The following is a 17,400-nucleotide window of genomic DNA, read 5'->3' on the forward strand; positions in this document are numbered from 1 at the left end:
TGGGCGAGCCGCGGTCTGGGCAGGCTGCGTTCTCCCAAAACCAGCATGGCCGCCTGGGAAGTAAACATGCTTGTGTCCGGGGGATAGTTTCGGTTTGTCGTTGTGCGACTATGGTGCGATGTCGGAGGAAAGCCTTTCCTGGACGATCCCGACGTGTTCCCGATTGGTGTGTGATCAGTGTCGTCTGAGGACTCCTCCAGGGTGACAGCTGGATTGCTGGAGGTAGAAGAGCTGCTCCCGTATTTACCAAATACACTCAAATGTTTATTTATTGGATAAGAAAGAGCTGGAGTCAGTTTAGTCTCAGCTGGAGACATTCGCCATCACTTCTCTTATATGACACCTGTCACTGGACAGGAAGTGAGGGGAAATCTCCCTTCTAGGATACAGACAGCAATTAAAGGGGGTGGGGGAGTCCTATCCCTTCACATTCTTCAAAAAGGTTTGTTTTTATTTCTATGTCCTCCCTGGGGATATTTCCCATTACTTCCTGTTCTGTCTGACACCCATCATATGGAAGTGAGATGTATTCCAGAGATGAGAGAAGCCCTACAGACAGCAATAAACTGTGGGGAAAAATGCCTAACCTTTCATATTCTACAAGAAGATTTGTTTTTATTTCTGTCAGTGGAGATTTCCCATCACTTCCCATTCTGTCTGACACCTCTAAAATTGGGAGTCAGGAGAAGTACCCCAAACGTGGGCCACAAAAGTCCTAAACCTTCACAGTCTACAAGAAGATGTGTTTTAATTTCTGCCAGTGTCTTCCTTGTGGAGATTTCCCCTCACTTCCTTTTCTGTCTGACACCAATCAAATGTACAGGAAGTGATGAGAAGTATCCCAGACAGAGATGACAAAAGTCCTAACCCCTCCCTTCTGGGATACAGGCAGCAATAAAATGTAGAGAAAATTCCTAACCTTTTATATTCTACAAGATTTGTTTTTATTTCTGTCAGTGTCCTCCCTGGGGAGATTTCCCCTCACTTTCCATTCTGTCTGACACCTCTACAATTGGGAGTCAGGAGAAGTACCCTAAATGTGGACCACAAAAGCCCTAAACCTTCACAGTCTACAAGATTTGTTTTAATTTCTGTCAGTGTCCTCCTTGTGGAGATTTTCCCTCACTTCCTTTTATGTCTGACACCCATCAAATGGACAGGAAGTGATGAGAAGTATCCCAGACAGAGATGACAAAAGCCCTAACCCCTCCCTTCTGGGATACAGACAGCAATAAAATGTAGAGAAAAGTTCTATCCCTTCACATTCTACAAGAAGATTTGTTTTTATTTCTGTCTATGTCCTCCCTGGGGAAATTTTCCATCACTTCCTGTATTGTCTGACACCCATCAAATGGACAGGAAGTGAGGAGACGTATCCCAAACGGAGATGACAAAAGCCCTACAGACAGCAATAAAATGTGGAGTAAATTCCTAACCTTTCATATTCTACAAGAAGATTTGTTTTTATTTCTGTATCTGTCCTCCTTGTGGATATTTCCCCTTACTTCCTTTTCTGTCTGACACCCATCAAATGGACAGGAAGTGATGAGAAGTATCCCAGACAGAGATAACAAAAGCCCTAACCCCTCCCTTCTGGGATACAGACAGTAATAAAATGTAGAGAAAAGTTATATCCCTTCACATTTTACAAGAAGATTTGTTTTTATTTCTGTCTGTGTCCCCTCTGGGGAGATTTCTTTTTGCTTCTTGTTCTGTCTGACACCATCAAATGAACAGGAAGTGAGGAGACATATCCCAAACAGAGATGACAAAAGCCCTACAGGCAGCAATAAACTGTTGAAATAATTTCTAACCTTTTATATTCTTCAAGAAGATTTCTTGTTATTTCTGTCAGTGTCCTCCCTGGGGAGATTTCTCCTCAGTTCCTGTTCTGTCTAACACCTCCAAAATAGGAATTTAGGAGAAGTACCTTAAACATGGGCCACAAAAGTCCTAAACCTTCACATTCTACAAGATTTGTTTTTTCTTCTGTTGGCATATTCCCTGGGGAGAGTTCCACTCACTTCCTGTTCTGTCTGACAACCATCAAAAGGACTGGAAGAGAAGAGAAGTATCCCAAACAGAGATGACAAAAGACCTAACCCCTCCCTTCTGGGATACAGCAAGCAATAAAATGTGGAGAAAAGTCTTATCCTTTCTCATGCTACAAGAAGATGTGTTTTTATTTATGTTGGTGTCCCCTTTGGGGAGATTTCTCTTCACTTCCCATTCTGTCTAACACCTATAAAATGGGAAGTTAGCAGAAGTACCACAAACAAAGTCCTAACCTTCACAGTCTACAAGAAGATTTGTTTTTATCTCTGTCTGTGTCCTCCCTGGGGAGATTTCCTCTCACTTCCTGTTCTGTCTGACACCCATAAAATAAACAGGAAGTGAGAAGTATCACAAACATAGACAAATATTCTAATTCTTTCAAGTGCTGCTAGAAGATTTAGGGAGCTCATAGATGAGTCAATTTTTTTTCATTCATCCAGTGGGTTGAATGAAAAAAACTGATCCAATTCCCGCATTTACACATTTGATGTGGATGGAGGAATCCTTCCCTCTGAGTTGTATTCTGACAGTGACTTTCCCACTGTCAGAATACACTGATCAGCTCTGCCCGCTATAGCCTGTGGTGCTGATCGAGTGGAAATTTTCCAACAAGGCAGTTGTACAGAAAGCAATTGGTAGATCACCTTCTGTAGAACCACACTGCCCATACATGGCTCATACAAAAATCGGCCAGTCCCTGCTGCCCCAGGCAAATTTCGATCCATGTATGGGCAGCTTAAGTTGAATGTTGTGTGTGTCTTTTGGGGAGATTTCCCCTTACTTCCTGTACTTTCTGATACCTATAAAATAAACAAGAAGTGGGAAAAAGTATCCCAAAACATGGACCACAAACGTGATTTTTTGATGTTTAGCTACATTTTGAACTGTAATGTCTGTCTTTTTTTTGTGGCTTCTATGCATATGCTTCCCATTGCCCAACGGATAAAATTTAAAATGCTAACATTGACGTATAAAGCTGTTCATAAAACTACATCACCGATCTGGTATCCAAATACCACCCAACACGTACTCTCCACTCCTCACAAGACCGCCTACTCTCTAATTCCCTGGTCTCCTCCTCCCATGCCCGTCTCCAGGGCTTCCCCCATCCTCTGGAACGCCCTACCCCAATCCATCAGGCTGTCACCTACTCTCCTCACATTTAGGCGCACTCTGAAAACCCATCTCTTCAGGGAAGCCTACCCCGCCCTCAGCTAATTACTGAACTCCTCCACTCTTCCTACCACTCCATCCCCCACAGCTATTTCCTCCTGTACCACTATCCCCTCCCTCCTAGATTGTAAGCTCCAAGGAGCAGGGCCCTCGAACCCCTCGTGTATTGAAAGGTATTGTTACTGTACTGTCTCATGTACTGTCTCCCATTATAATGTACAGCACTGAGCAAACCATTGGCGCTATATAAATACTGTATAATAATATGCTCTATAATACTTTTGTATATTTGTAGATGTATATTGAAGATCGATATTAGAAAGGAATACTTACATATTGTTTTTTTCTTCCACTGTCACCAATCTCTGCTTCATCAGTATTCTTACATCTCTGACAGTTCATTACCACCCCGGAAACTATCCGTTTTGAAAATTCCTTGCATATCTTTGCATAACAATTCATGTTCATAAAATGTGTATTACTTGTTTTCATCACTTTTTTTTCTCTGTTTGTAAACAGAACATTTTGTAGAAATAAAATGGCCCCAGCTAGGTCTTCAATTGGCTACCCTTGGATTCTTGACGCAATTACAAAATATAAAGGAGAAAGTTTCATGCTTAAACCAGCACCTGCCCAGGTAGTTGAGGTAAGCTATTTTGGTGTTTGTATTCCATGGATTTTAGTTTATATTTGTATTAAAGCCCAGTTGAACCCTCCTTCTTTTTTTTTTTTTTTTTTTTTTTTTTTTTTTTTTTTTTTTTTGTATTATTCTAATGCAGTCAGGCTGCATATACTGTAATGAACATGCCTCTTCTTTTTTTTCTCATTACAAAATATTTATTGAGGTTTTCAAATAAAAAATATAAGATACAGCACTAGATCCCAGTACAAAAAATAGTGGAAAAATAAAACCATATCATGCAAAACAATACAATATGGGCTAATGGGTTATAAATTGCAAGAGCAGTGCAATACTAAACGGCTACTGGTACAATAACTACCTAATAGGCCATACAGCCAAACTTCAAACTTACTTATCTTTTTTGTTTTTGCCACCCTAGAGTGTAACTACTGCTGCAAGGCTGCACAAAATCACGTGTATATATACGTGATTTGCATTTCTGTGTAGGGGGCGCATGCCGCTCCACCCGCGCTGTCCTTGGTGGCTAGGGATGTCAATCACCGGGTTCGGACGCAGATTCCGCACCGGCACCCGGTGATCACCGAGTAAAGCTGACAGGGGATAAACCTTGTGTAAACAACACAGGTCTCTCTCCTGCCAGCAAGGACATGCTGCTTTGTATTTCTCTGCACAGCAGAGAAATACAAAGCAGCATGTCTCTGTAGCAAAACAACACATATAGTAAAACACACATAGCACACAGTTAACCCTTTTGATCTCCCCTTCCTGCCCTGTGTCATTAGTAGAGTGTCAGTGCTTTTTATTAGCACTGATCACTGTATTGGTGTCACTGGGGATGTCAGTGGCAGTTGGTTCCCACCCAGTGTCAGTGCCCGCCGCAGTCCCGCTATAACTTTACTTTTATAAAAATAAAAATTCCAGTATATATCCCACCATTTGTAGATGCTATAACTTTCACGTAAACCAATTAATTTACTCGTATTGGGATTTTTTTTAGCAAAGACATGTAGCAGAATACATTTTGGCATAAATTTATGATGAAATTTGATTTTTAAAATGTTTTTCTTGGATATGTTTTATAGCAAAAAGCCAAAAATATTGTTTGGGTTTTTATCCAGAATTGTCAGTCTTTTTTTGTTTATAGTGCAAAAAATAAAACCCACAGAGGTGATCAAATACCACCAAAAGAAAGCTCAATTTGTGGGAAAAAAGGACATAAATTTAATTTATATACAGCGTTGCATGACCACGCAATTGTCAGTTAAAGTAACACGGTGCCGTATTGCAAAAAATGGCCCGACCAGGAAGGGGGGTAAATCCTCTGGAGGGCAAGTGGTTAAATGCTACACTCAGACTGCTGTTCTCACACACTCTCTGTCTGACCCTTCCTATCACTGCTCTAATCAACAGAGTTTTTCAGGGAGCAAAAGCAATATTGATTAAATCACTCTTTGGTGGTGGTGGAGGGGGGATTGTTCGGCATCAGGGAGGAGTAAGGTTGAACCTCAACTGTCAGATGCAAGCCCGACTCCTCTCCCTGCTGCCAGCACAGGGAAATATTTATTACAGGGCATGAAGGGGTATGAAAGCTGACTCTCGGAGGGTTTAACAGAAAACAGTTACATACTGCAAATATATTTAATTTGAGTTGTAGAATTAGTCTAAATATCTAGATTCAAGGAATGTTTTTTGTATAGCCTAGTCTTAAAGGATAAGTTCACCTTTTGCACAAAATTAAAAAATGCACTTTTTTTTTTTTTGCACGTAAAAAAAATGTGCAATTATTATACTTGTCTGCAGGAGCCTATAAAGCATTGCAATGCAGGTCCCCTGCACATCTCTCTATATATCGGCTTGCCTGTATGGGCAAGCAGATATACTAAAAGGAAGATTCAGTGAACTACCACAGCATTCCACAGTGTCATGGTAGTTCATTGAAAACTACAAGCCGACAGCCTCTAAGGCTGTCAGGACTAGCAGTTCATTCATTCATGGAAGTCTGTGAATGAATGATGCTGTTTTCAAATCTGACAGATAGTACGGGGAACCTCTCCTTGTACTTCTGTCACAGGGTAGAGGGCAGCAGGCAGTGGCTTCAGCATTGCGAACATGTTTTATGTTTCATCCTAAAAATGGGTGGAACATGTTCCCAAAGGTAAACTTATCCTTGCATGCCCGTTTACATATATGCGGATTAGATGCGGTTTGAACCGCATCCAATCCGCATAATATGCGAAATACCATTGCTTCCTATGGTGCCTGTTTACATGTGTCCGGTGCAGATTCACTGCGGTTTTAACCACTTCAAGTCCGGACACTTTCACCCCCTTCCTCTCCAGACCAATTTTCAGCTTTCAACGCTATCACACTTTGAATGACAATTGCGCGGTCATGCAACACTGTACCCATATGAATTTTTTAGCATTTTTTGAGAGAGATAAAACTTTATTTTGGTGGTATTTATTCACCAATGGGATTTTTATTTTTTTTTCTATATAAATGAAAAAGTCCAAACATTTTGAAAAAATGTTTTTCTTATAAAATTTTGCAAATAAATAATCTTTCTTCATAAATCTTGGCCAAAATATATTCATCTATCTTTTTAGTAAAAAAAAAAAACAACCTAAATTAGTTTATAACCAAAAATTATAATTTTTCTAAAACGTTTTTGACTTTTATTTTTTTTTTTATATTATTATTTGTTTTTTGTTTTTTTTTTAACATACTCTCACCCTAGCAGTACAGTGTCACCATAGTGACACTGTACTACTTGTGGGGGGGTGATGTTTTTTTTTTTCTTCATACTGATTGTTTTTACACCCATAAAGGCTGTAAAAGCAATATTTTATCCTTCACTCTGGCTGCATTCTTGCAGCCATTGAGAAATACTGTGAAACCTGTGATTGGTCACAGCTTGTCACATGGTACAAGGCTGTTATGAATAGTCTTGTACCATGTGACCTCTGTGATCATTCACAGATTTCACTAGTAGTAAGCAATGATGTCAGAAGTGACATCTTGCTTACTACTATTCATGTGATCACTGATTGGCCAATCAGTGATCACATGATCAGGACCTCACACAGGGAGCGCGCACAGGCAGGGAAGTGAGGAGGACATTTATAAACGGCCACCCGCTCCTGCAATGCTCCTGCCGGCCTTTTATATACAATGGCCGGACGGGAAGTGATTAAAAAGAATTATGTCCGATTTCTGAGCAGTGGCTTCCGGTTCAGGTGCGGATTACAGGTTATTGACTTCTATGGGAAGTGTTCCTAAACCACATATGTGTGAACAGGATAAGATCCTGAGCTAATCCTGTCCTGAACCTGATGTAAACCTGACTTGAACCTGTGAGCATCTACTGTATCAATTAGCTGTGAAACCTGAGCTTCAATCCACACCGCATATGCTACATTTAGATGGGGGATTAGCACATCCTGAGATTTCAGTGGCAGAAATCTTCAGGATCTTTCATTTGAAATGACAGGTGTGTGTGAATAGCTGCAGCCATTCCGTTCCTTACAAAACAATGACTATTCTGTATACACTATACTGCCAAAAGGATCGGGGCGCCTGCCTTTACACACACACAAGGACCTTAATGACATCCCAGTCTTAGTCCGTAGGGTTCAATATTGAGTTGGCCCACCCTGCAACTATAACAGTTTCAATTCTTCTGGGAAGGCTGTCCACAAGGTTTAGGAGTGTGTCTATGGGAATGTTTGACCGTTCTTCCAGAAGCGCATTTGTGAGGTCAGGCAATGATGTCGGACAAGAAGGCCAGGCTTGCAGTCTCCACTCTAATTCATCCCAAAAGTGTTCTATCGGGTTGGGGTCAGGACTCTATGCAGGCCAGTCAAGTTCCTCCACCCTAAACTCGCTCATCCATGTCTTTATGGATCTTGCTTTGTGCACTGGTACTCAGTCCTGTTGGAACAGGAAGGGGCCATCCCCAAACTGTTTCCACAAAGTTGGGAGCATGAAATTGTCCAAAATGTCTTGGTATGCTTCACTGGAACTAAGTGGCCAAGCCCAAACCCTGAAAAACAACCCCAGACCATAATCCCTCTTCCACCAAACTTTACACTTGACACAATGCAGTCAGGCAAGTACTATTCTTCTGGCAACCGCCAGACCAAGACACATTCTGATGAACCAGACAGAGAAACGTGATTTGTCCCTTCAGAGATCACGTCTCCACTGCTCTAGAGCCCAGTGGTGGCATGCTTTACACAACTGCATCTGACGCTTGCATTGCACTTGGTGCAGCTGCTCGGCCATGGAAACCCATTCCAGAAAGCTCTCTCTGCACTGTTTTTGTGTTAATATGAAGACCACATGAAGTTTGGAGGTCTTTAGCTATTGGCTCTGCAGACAGTTGGCAACTTTTGCGCACTGTGCACTTCAGCATACGCTGACCCCGCTCTGACGTTTTACGTGGTCTACCACTTCGTGGCTGAGTTGCTGTTGTTCCCAGTTGCTTCCACTTTGTTATAATCCCACTAACAGTTGACTGTGGAATATTTAGTAGCAAGGAAATGTCATGTATGGACTTCTTGCACAGGTGGCAACCTATCATGGTACCACGCTGGAATTAACTGAGCTCCTGAGGGCGACAATTCTTTCACAAATGTTTATAGAATAAGCAGTCTGCATGCCTAGGGGCTTGATTTTATACACCTGTGGCCATGGAGGTGATTGGAACACCTGAATCAATGATTTGGAGGGGTGTCCCAATACTTTTGGCAATATAGTGTATGTGTTAAATACAAGGTGTGACAGTTTAATTCCCAGACTGCCTGTGTAGTAGCACTATGGTGGCAAGTCACACAGCCATTCACACTCGAGCGTGTTCTGACATGTTCTAACTTGCATTCCCCTGGGTCACAGAACCAATTGGCTCAGTCTTTACAGAGCAGTAGAAGAAATAACACTTGTCTGTGTTGTGCTGTTGGTGGAAAATGACTGACAGGAGTCTGGAGCAGCAGATTGCATCAAATTTTTCAAGAAGTGTGGGCAAAACTTTAGCTCTGTTACAAGAGGCTTATGGTGAACATTCCATGAAGAAATCAAGTGTTTTTGACTGACATAGGTGGTTTAAGGAAGGGCGGGAAGATGTCCACCATGACACAAGAGATGGGCAGCCAAAAACACAAAGGATGGATGCAAATGTGAACAAAGAGTGAACCCTTGTATGCTCAGATCAATGATTGAGTGTGCAAATGACAGCAGAAGAATTTAACATGAACAGGGAATCCATGCAGTAGATTCTAATGGAGGATTTGGGAATGTGAAAGATTTCTGCAAAGATGGTGCCTGGAATCTTGACAGAAGATCAGAAAGAATGTTGTCTTCAAATTTCATCCGATCTGTTGAAGAATGCTGAGACATTTTGATTTTTTTTTTTTTTACAATCCAACCATGATCACCACAGTTAATTGCTGTGAACAGTCTTGACTAGCTGTACCCACCATCAGCCTGCCATTGTTTTATATGGGCTAAATGCCCGCAAATTCCTGCTGCTGGAAATTACAGAATGTGCTCTTTGTACAGTGCGAATGTAGCCTAAAATGAATACCAATTTATAAAACAGTGAACAATTTTCACTAAACATTCAATGGTGGTGAATCAATCGCTGACATTTAAACACAAGCACCAGGATGATTTATATGTGAAGTGAAGATCTGATTAATGTCTGCTTCAAGGTTAACCGTTTCAATACCGTGCAATTTTACACCTTCCTGCCCAGGCCAGTTTTCAGGTTTCCGCGCTCTCACACTTTGAATGACAATTGCGCGGTCATACAACATTGTACCCAAACTAAAATTTTATCATTTTCTTCACACAACTAGAGCTTTCTTTTGGTGGTATTTAATCACCGCTGGGGTTTTTATTTTTTGCTAAATTAACAAAAAAAGACCAAAAATTTTGAAAAAAAAACACATTTTTCTTTGTTTCTGTTATAAAAGTTTACAAATAAATAATTGTTCTTCATAAATTTAGGCCGAGATGTATTCTGCTACATGTCTTTGGTGAAAATAACCCAAATTAGGATGTATTTTTTAGTTTGTAGGAAAGTTATAGAGTTCACAAACTATGGTATAGATCTGAATATTGATCAATCCTGAAGTACTGACAGCCAATCTAATATCTTGAGGTCCAAGAATGTCAGAACAGTACAGATATCCCCCAAATGACCCCTTTTTGCAGAGTAGACAGTCCGACGTACTTCATAAGAGGCATGGCGAGTTTTTTGAAGTTGTATTTTTTTGTCATAATTTTTCGGAAAATTAAAAAATTAAAAAAATTATTTTCACTATTTTTTCTTTTACATACTGTCACCAGTGCAGTACAGCGTCATCATATAACTGGCATGGTGGTGAACAGGGACACTGACTGGTGACAGTATGAAAAAAAAATATAAATATTAATTTTTTTTTATTTTTTTATTATATTTAATTTTTTATTACATTTTTTTTATTTTTTTTAAGATTTTTTTTTCATATTTTACTATGACCAAAATAGTACAATGTTACCATAGTAACACTGTACTACTTTGGGGAAGTGATCAGTATTTTTTTTTTTTTTTTTTTTTTTTTTTACACAATTTGCTTATAGCAAAGAATTACTTTGCTATAAGCAAGCATTTACCTGAATGAAATCGATTCATTCAGCTTTTTTTTTTTTTTTTTTTTTTTTTTTTGTGCTTAGCTGTGATTTGGTCACAGCTAATCACATGACATGTGCATGTGATTAGCTGTGACCATTCACAGCTAGGCACTAGTATACAATGGATGGCATCATGAATGAAGCCATCCATTGTATACAACTGTCATGTGACCTGCTGTGATTGGTCACAGCAGGTCACATGGTCCTGGCAACGGGAGCCGGTACTCGGATCTGTCATCGGCCGTGTCCGAGGTGCACGGGCGGTGACAGATTGCACTGCTGCGTCGCTCTGCAACCGCGCAAACCGCGCATGTGCGGGAGCACGCCAAATGGCGTGCACCCGGAAAGCTGCAGCGCTTTTCAAGCCGCCAAACGGCCATTGGCCGGGCGGCTAACGGTTAAAGGATGAGTTCACCTTTCTACAAAAAAAATAATAAATTCACATTTTTTACAGGTAAAAACAAATCACTGGTGCCATGCAGGTCTCCTGCAGATTATCAGTGTATCTGCTTGCTCATACATCCCATACTTCTTTCACAGTGAGGAAGGGGGATTGGACGGCGGCTTCAGGATTGAGGACATGTTACATGTTCCACCCTAAAAACAGGAGGAACATGTAACATGTTCCCAAAGGTGAACTTATCCTTTTAAGTTCACCTTTTCCAATAAAGTAACTATGCAGACAAAAGGCCCCCATAGGTTAAAAAAAAACCCATTGACCTCAACGCTGCTACAACGGGCAGAGAGAGTGCATTGCTCATGAGCAGCTTTTGAACCAGGAAAGAACTTGCTCCTCTGACACTGGGAACGAGCATCCTATGTATACGACAAGGCAGGCAAATGTTTTGGTCAGGCTTTGGGGGTGCTGCAAATGACCTACAGGTATGACTTTTCCAGGAGGCCCAGTGTTTTTACTAATTGTGTTACAAATACATACCTCAAGGTAGACTAGAATTTTTCTTTTTCGTGATTTTGCTAATGCTATAACGTTTGCATATTTTTTTTGCTTTAGTTTCTAAAAATGCCAGAACGGACAGAAGAGTGTCAGTATCCAGGAGCTGTTGTACATATTTCGGATCGGCAGTACTATATCAGAGCTATCATCACAAGGGAGGCTCAGGAAACTCTAGAACGGTATATATAAACACTAATGATACATTGTCTTATTCTACATCCTTTATAGCCCCCTCCTTATACACTCACCAGCCACATTATTAGGTACACCTTGCTAGTGCCAAGAAACTATCCCCCACACCATTATACCACCACCACCAGCAGCCTGAACCTGCCACTCACTGCATATTTTCTTTTTTCCGGACCATTCACTGTAAACCCTAGAGATGGTTGTGCGTGAAAATCTCAGTTTTTGAAATGCTCAGACCAGCCCGTCTGGCACCAACAACCATGCCACGTTCAAAATCACTTAAATCCCCTTTCTTCCTCATTCTAATGCTCGGTTTGAACCTATATTTTTTTCGTCAGCTCTTGTCCTCCTCCTTTCATGCGCTTCCTTTGCTTTTAAAGGAGAACTCTAGACAGATAATGCCAGAAGTGTATATATAGCCAAAATGTTTCTTCTTTTTCATTTAGTTTTGGCTAGAATATGGAAAGGTTGCAACCTGTTTAGCTTTTACTGCTGTCTGTGTACTTGTTAGGGAGATATGCCCTCTTTATGTGTTCTGGTCACTATTGTAACTGCCCCGGGACAGCAAGCGATGAAAATAAAAAAATTTTAGAGTCGTCACCAGAACAAAAGTGGAAGTTGAAGTGGAACTGAACCACACATGAATGCCCCATTCTTCCCCCTCCCTCACTTTTGCACTGCTGTGTTTTAAAAAATGGCATTTACCGGTATGTCACTGGTCTCTTCAGCTTTTTGAGAGCTGCAGCCATCTGCACCATCGCCTTGGGTTTCTGTGCATGCACAAAAGTGTATCAGCTTCCGGGGGAGGGGCACTATAGTGCCCCACAGCATTTGTGCATGGAAATGCGATGACGTGATGACGGGAAGCTGTCATGACCAGGGCAGGAATGCATAGGCAGCACTAAAAACATTGTCAGAAATTTTAATCCTTCCCCGCTATATTAAAACATTTTTTTCATTGATCTTGTTGGGGAGATTTCTCATCTTTTCCTGTCCTGTCCTCAAAAGGAACACCGATGATAATGCAAACCTGATAAATGTACCATAAAGAGTTTTGAAAAACATAATGCCTTATCTTCTTTTTAAAACATTAATTAAACAAGCAGTAGTGCACTCACATGTAATTGTAGTTAAAATCGTTTTAAACCGCTATAAAATCAATCCACAGTGTTCATTTGTAATCTCTGCTCTATACTTTCTGTGTGTTGCCTGTCTCCTTTAAGCGACGTGACGTCAGAGCCCCTCCCCTATGCGTTACGCCACCGAGTCACATGGCTTCATCAGAGGAAAATTATCATTTCACTATTCTATATTTTTGGATTTACTTTGACACATTGGTATGAGTATGTGTAATGTGTAGGTGACCCACTATTTTTAATTTTATTTTGTTATAATTTAGTTGATCACAGCACAGGATTGGTTTAACATATTAAGAGAATTTTCTTCATACCATAGTAGATAACAATATCTTACTATTTAAGAACTCTGTGGCTATATTTTGGCTACCACCCAACTGAGGTCAGATCTTTGGAAGTACTTGTAATTGCTGATTAGAGAGATCTGAGAGTAAAAAAAAAAAGGAATTTCGGTACACTCTAATGTGCCCTTTGGCTTATTGTTTTTCAGAGAGGATGAGCATTTCACGTTAGCCCATATCAAGAACAAGATTGTTATCCTGAAAAAATTCACACTCTCCTTTGCTGCCGAAGAAGATCCGGTGAGTATACTGTGACCGCTCAGCTCATCTCAATAAAAATATATGATTAAAATTACCCTTGGGCATTTCCACATTTTGTAATGTAACAGCCTGGATCTACACAGGGATTTTATAGGCCATGATGTTGAAGTGGAAAAAATTGTTTTCCTTTTTTTTAATTATTAAATGGTTTGGAAAAGACTTTATTGCACTATTCTTCACCTGTTTTGCTGTCTTTTAAAAAAGCTCTTGTGCAACCAACTGTTTCACAAGTCACATAATTAGCTGAATGGTGTTAAACTACAGTATGTGAAAGGTCCCAAAGCTTGTTTGACAAAATGTGTAAACCAAAAACATTATGAAGATAAAGTTTAGCCATACATGTTGGGCTGAACATACATGTTGGGCTGAATTAGAAAAAGCTGAGAGATTCCTCCATCAACACCATCAACTAGCTATTGTATTCTGACAGCTGGCAGCATTGGCTGTATGAATACCCTGAACAGTTACTGCTTCTACCAAGTACTGGCAAGTATTTTAGCAATATATTATCCTTTCTAAGAACACATTGTATTGCTGATAGTTGCCTTCTATAAAAGGATTTTTGCAGGATTTTACAGCCATTTTACTTAAACACAGTCCGCATATGCAGACGTTTACTGTCCACTGGTGTAGCCTCCAAGGAGCTGGTGTTCCTGCTGTACCACACAGCACCTAAAAAGTATGTTACTCCACCATTTCATATTCCTGATATGTGCATGTTGTACCATATACTTATGTTAAAAAGTATCCTGTTCTGTTTTGTCTTGCTTCCTTTTTGTGAAATCCCTTGTGTTTCTGCCAGGCTCCGTGCTTTGCTATTTAATACTGACCACGATAGGCATGAGAGCACATCCCACTCAGTGTGGTGGGTTTTCTGACTGCGCTGGGAGCACAGCCTGCCTGTCCTTGAATTGACACACATTTTCAAGCTTTGAAGGTTTATCAGGGTACACATTTTTAGCATGTTAAAGGGTCATTTAAAAGGTGTACAGCTATAATGCATAGCCCTGCCTACACACACACAGCTGGTAAGTTCAGTGATTTTTTTACATATAGGGGTTCCACTTTGAGCTTTGTATTGCAATGTTTCCTAGTGATGCATTTTGAGAATCCAGTCTTATAACTGTAAAAATAAATGCTTGTAGTACCAGGCAGCAGGGAGGCAGTGATAGCTTGTGTTATTAGTGTAAGGCCACATGCACACTAGGCATTTAGCCTGTGTGTGGCCAATCCTGGCATGTTTGTGTAGGTGGAAGGTAAAGGTTCACCTTCAGGCCCCTCTCCCAGAAGCCTGTAAAAGTCTATGAAGTACTGACTGCTTCTATGGCTGGACGGTGTCCTAAGCGGTTCTAACATTTAGGGCCCTATGCGCCCAGGCAAGAATGCCTGGAACACAAGAATTTTAGATTCTGGGCATTCATCTCTGAGTGCATACAACTCTATGCGTTGAGCCATAGCAGCTTTCAGCCTCTCATAGACTTCCACAGGCTGCCGACAGCGGGGCTGGATGGTGTGTCTGTGCCTGTCTGTGTGAAAATGCTGGGATCTCAGGCTAAATGCTCAGTGTGCATGAGGCCTAAAAGTATTGTTAAATTTGTGATAGGACAGCAATGTGCATGTTTTATTAGGCAACTGACAAGATTTGTATTAATTTCAGAGATGTTGTGAATTTTATCTGACCATTGAACAATTTTGTATACTGGCCATGGAGATAAACACAGTGGACTTGCTGAACTGGTGAGTGAAATTACATTTGCTGGCATACAATGGCATGGATGAATTCTCAGATGATTTGCACCTGGTGAATTAGGTCATGTAGGGTGGCTGAGAACTCTTGATGAAGATGTTAACTTCCCTGAACATGTTTAATTCAGCCTCCGATTTTCTGTAATCTTCATTCACCAGGCATTTGAAGTGTGTTTTTTGCTTCTTTCCTTCAGATGAATTTAAACACTTGCTGAGAAAGTTCCTATAAATTTGACCTCACTGACAAAATGTGAATGAGAACACACTACTTTGTGTCATTGTGGACAGATCATATTGCTAGGCAATGCTTTTAACCATGAACTGCATTTATTTGCTTTAAAGTGCAAAAAAAAAATCTGAAAATATTTTGTATGAACAAGTTGTATGGTCAGAAGAAAGCCTTATCTACAATTCTCATCAGAATGTGTATATACTGTTGTGTTATATCGCACACAGACCCACAATGATTCCATAAGCAATCCAGTACACATTAATTCTGGACATAAAGTATACATGGTCATTTTACTTTTTCATCCACTAGATTTTGACCAAAAAAGCCAATCACAACTTTACTGAGTAAAAACCACATACACTGTTAGAACTTCATTCGTTCAAGAAACATTTTCCATCCTGCTCCTTTGGATTTTTTTGTCACTGCAGTTGAAAATGAACTTCAGTTTGACCCACTAATGATTAGTAAAACTAACAAACTTTCTTAGAACATTCTGTTCCTAAAAATTTCAGAGAAATCCTACCCATTTATGGCTGTCTTTAGAGGGCTAATTCTGGCATTAGTTTAGGTAATTATAACAAATACTGAAATTGTTGATGTGTATGTATTAAAAAAAATTACATTCTTTGATTTTGAAATAGAGATACGTTAAAATTTTAAGCAATGTCTTCTGCTGTTTCAGTAATGTGGAGCCAGGAGTACAGAAAAAGATCAAGGAACTTTGGCAGTAAGTTGGTGTATTTACAATGTTTTGGTTGCTTGGTAATATATACTATACTATGAAGGTGCCCAAGATCTAGACTATGAAGTAGTTCAAAGGTACTGAATATTCAATGAAGTTATGGCGAGATCTCCTAGATTGTAAGCTCCGAGGAGCAGGGCCCGCCTATCCCTTTTGTATTGAACTGTATTGTTGCTGTATTGTCTCCCGTTATATTGTAAAGCGCTGAGCAAACTGTTGGCGCTATATAAATCCTGTATAATAATAATATCATAATGGGCTTATGGAACCAAAACAGACTGTTGTCGCAATAGAATATATTCTCATATTATCCCTTATTCCTAAATTAGGGGTCATGTTAGTAACTGTCCAGATCTGCATTGAATTAATTACTGACATGTCACTATATAATGTATTATGGATAAAAATTAGTCCTTGACCTCCAGTCAGTTGACCATGCTTAGCACAATCTCTTAACACCTTCCCGCCCGACCTATAGCAGATTGAAACTCCTCCTTGTGACTGGGAGTCATATGACATCTTGTCAAAAGGAGCCGCCCACAGGGTCGCGCAGTGGTGCGATCTATCAATGGCTGTGTCCATGGGATACAGCTGATGATGTATCACTACACCGGCCCATTGCCAGTGTCATGTGACCGCTATGAGTGACCAATTACAGCAGATCACATGTCAAATTGTATACAATGGATGGCTTCCTGTCATGCCATCCATTGTATACAATTGTATTGTTAGCTGTGATTGGTCAAAGCAGTCACATGGTACAGACAGGGCCAATCACAGCCCATCTGTAACATGTGATGAGCTTTGCTCAATCACAGCTAATTACGACTGAATGAATCAGTTTCATTCAGTAACAATGATTGCAAATATCAATTAAATACATTGGTATTCGCAATAATAATGTGTAAAATAAAAAAATAAAATAAAACAAAAAATACTGATCACTTGCCTAGAGTAGTTTAATGTTACTATGGTAACATTGTATTGTTTTGGTCACTGTGTGTTTAAAAAAAATAGTGAAAAAAAGAATGTATTAACCACTTGACCTCCAGAGGATTTACCCCCTTAATGACCAGGCCTCTTTTTGCTACTCAGTGCTGCACTAATTCAACTGATAATTGCGCGGTCATGCAATGCTGCACCAAAACGAAATTTACGTCCTTTTTTTCACACAAATAGAGCTTTCTTTCGGTGGTATTTGATCACCTGTGCGCTTTTATTTTTCACGCTATAAACAAAAAAAGGCCAAAAATTT

At 40.1% G+C, this 17,400-nt stretch overlaps 1 protein-coding gene across 2 annotated transcripts in view; it reads left to right on the forward strand.

Annotated features, from left to right (window-relative positions):
• The first annotated feature begins 1 nt into the window (after position 1).
• Positions 2-17,400, forward strand: part of ACD (ACD shelterin complex subunit and telomerase recruitment factor) — a 55,946-nt gene continuing 38,547 nt past the window's right edge. The window contains exons 1-6 of one of the 2 annotated variants that reach the window (XM_089682216.1): positions 2-222; positions 3,748-3,874; positions 11,556-11,677; positions 13,314-13,404; positions 15,083-15,162; positions 16,086-16,130. In XM_089682216.1, coding sequence (XP_089538342.1) covers positions 3,767-3,874; positions 11,556-11,677; positions 13,314-13,404; positions 15,083-15,162; positions 16,086-16,130 — 446 coding nt within the window. In that variant the 5' untranslated portion in view covers positions 2-222; positions 3,748-3,766. The remainder of the gene's footprint in view (positions 223-3,747; positions 3,875-11,555; positions 11,678-13,313; positions 13,405-15,082; positions 15,163-16,085; positions 16,131-17,400) is intronic. The other variant, XM_089682215.1, reaches the window with a different exon arrangement.

This window comes from Staurois parvus, unplaced genomic scaffold, assembly GCF_062004578.1.
Source record: "Staurois parvus isolate SC_StPar_1 unplaced genomic scaffold, SC_StPar_1.0 ptg000287l, whole genome shotgun sequence".
In the NCBI taxonomy this organism is placed as follows: Eukaryota; Metazoa; Chordata; class Amphibia; order Anura; family Ranidae; genus Staurois; species Staurois parvus.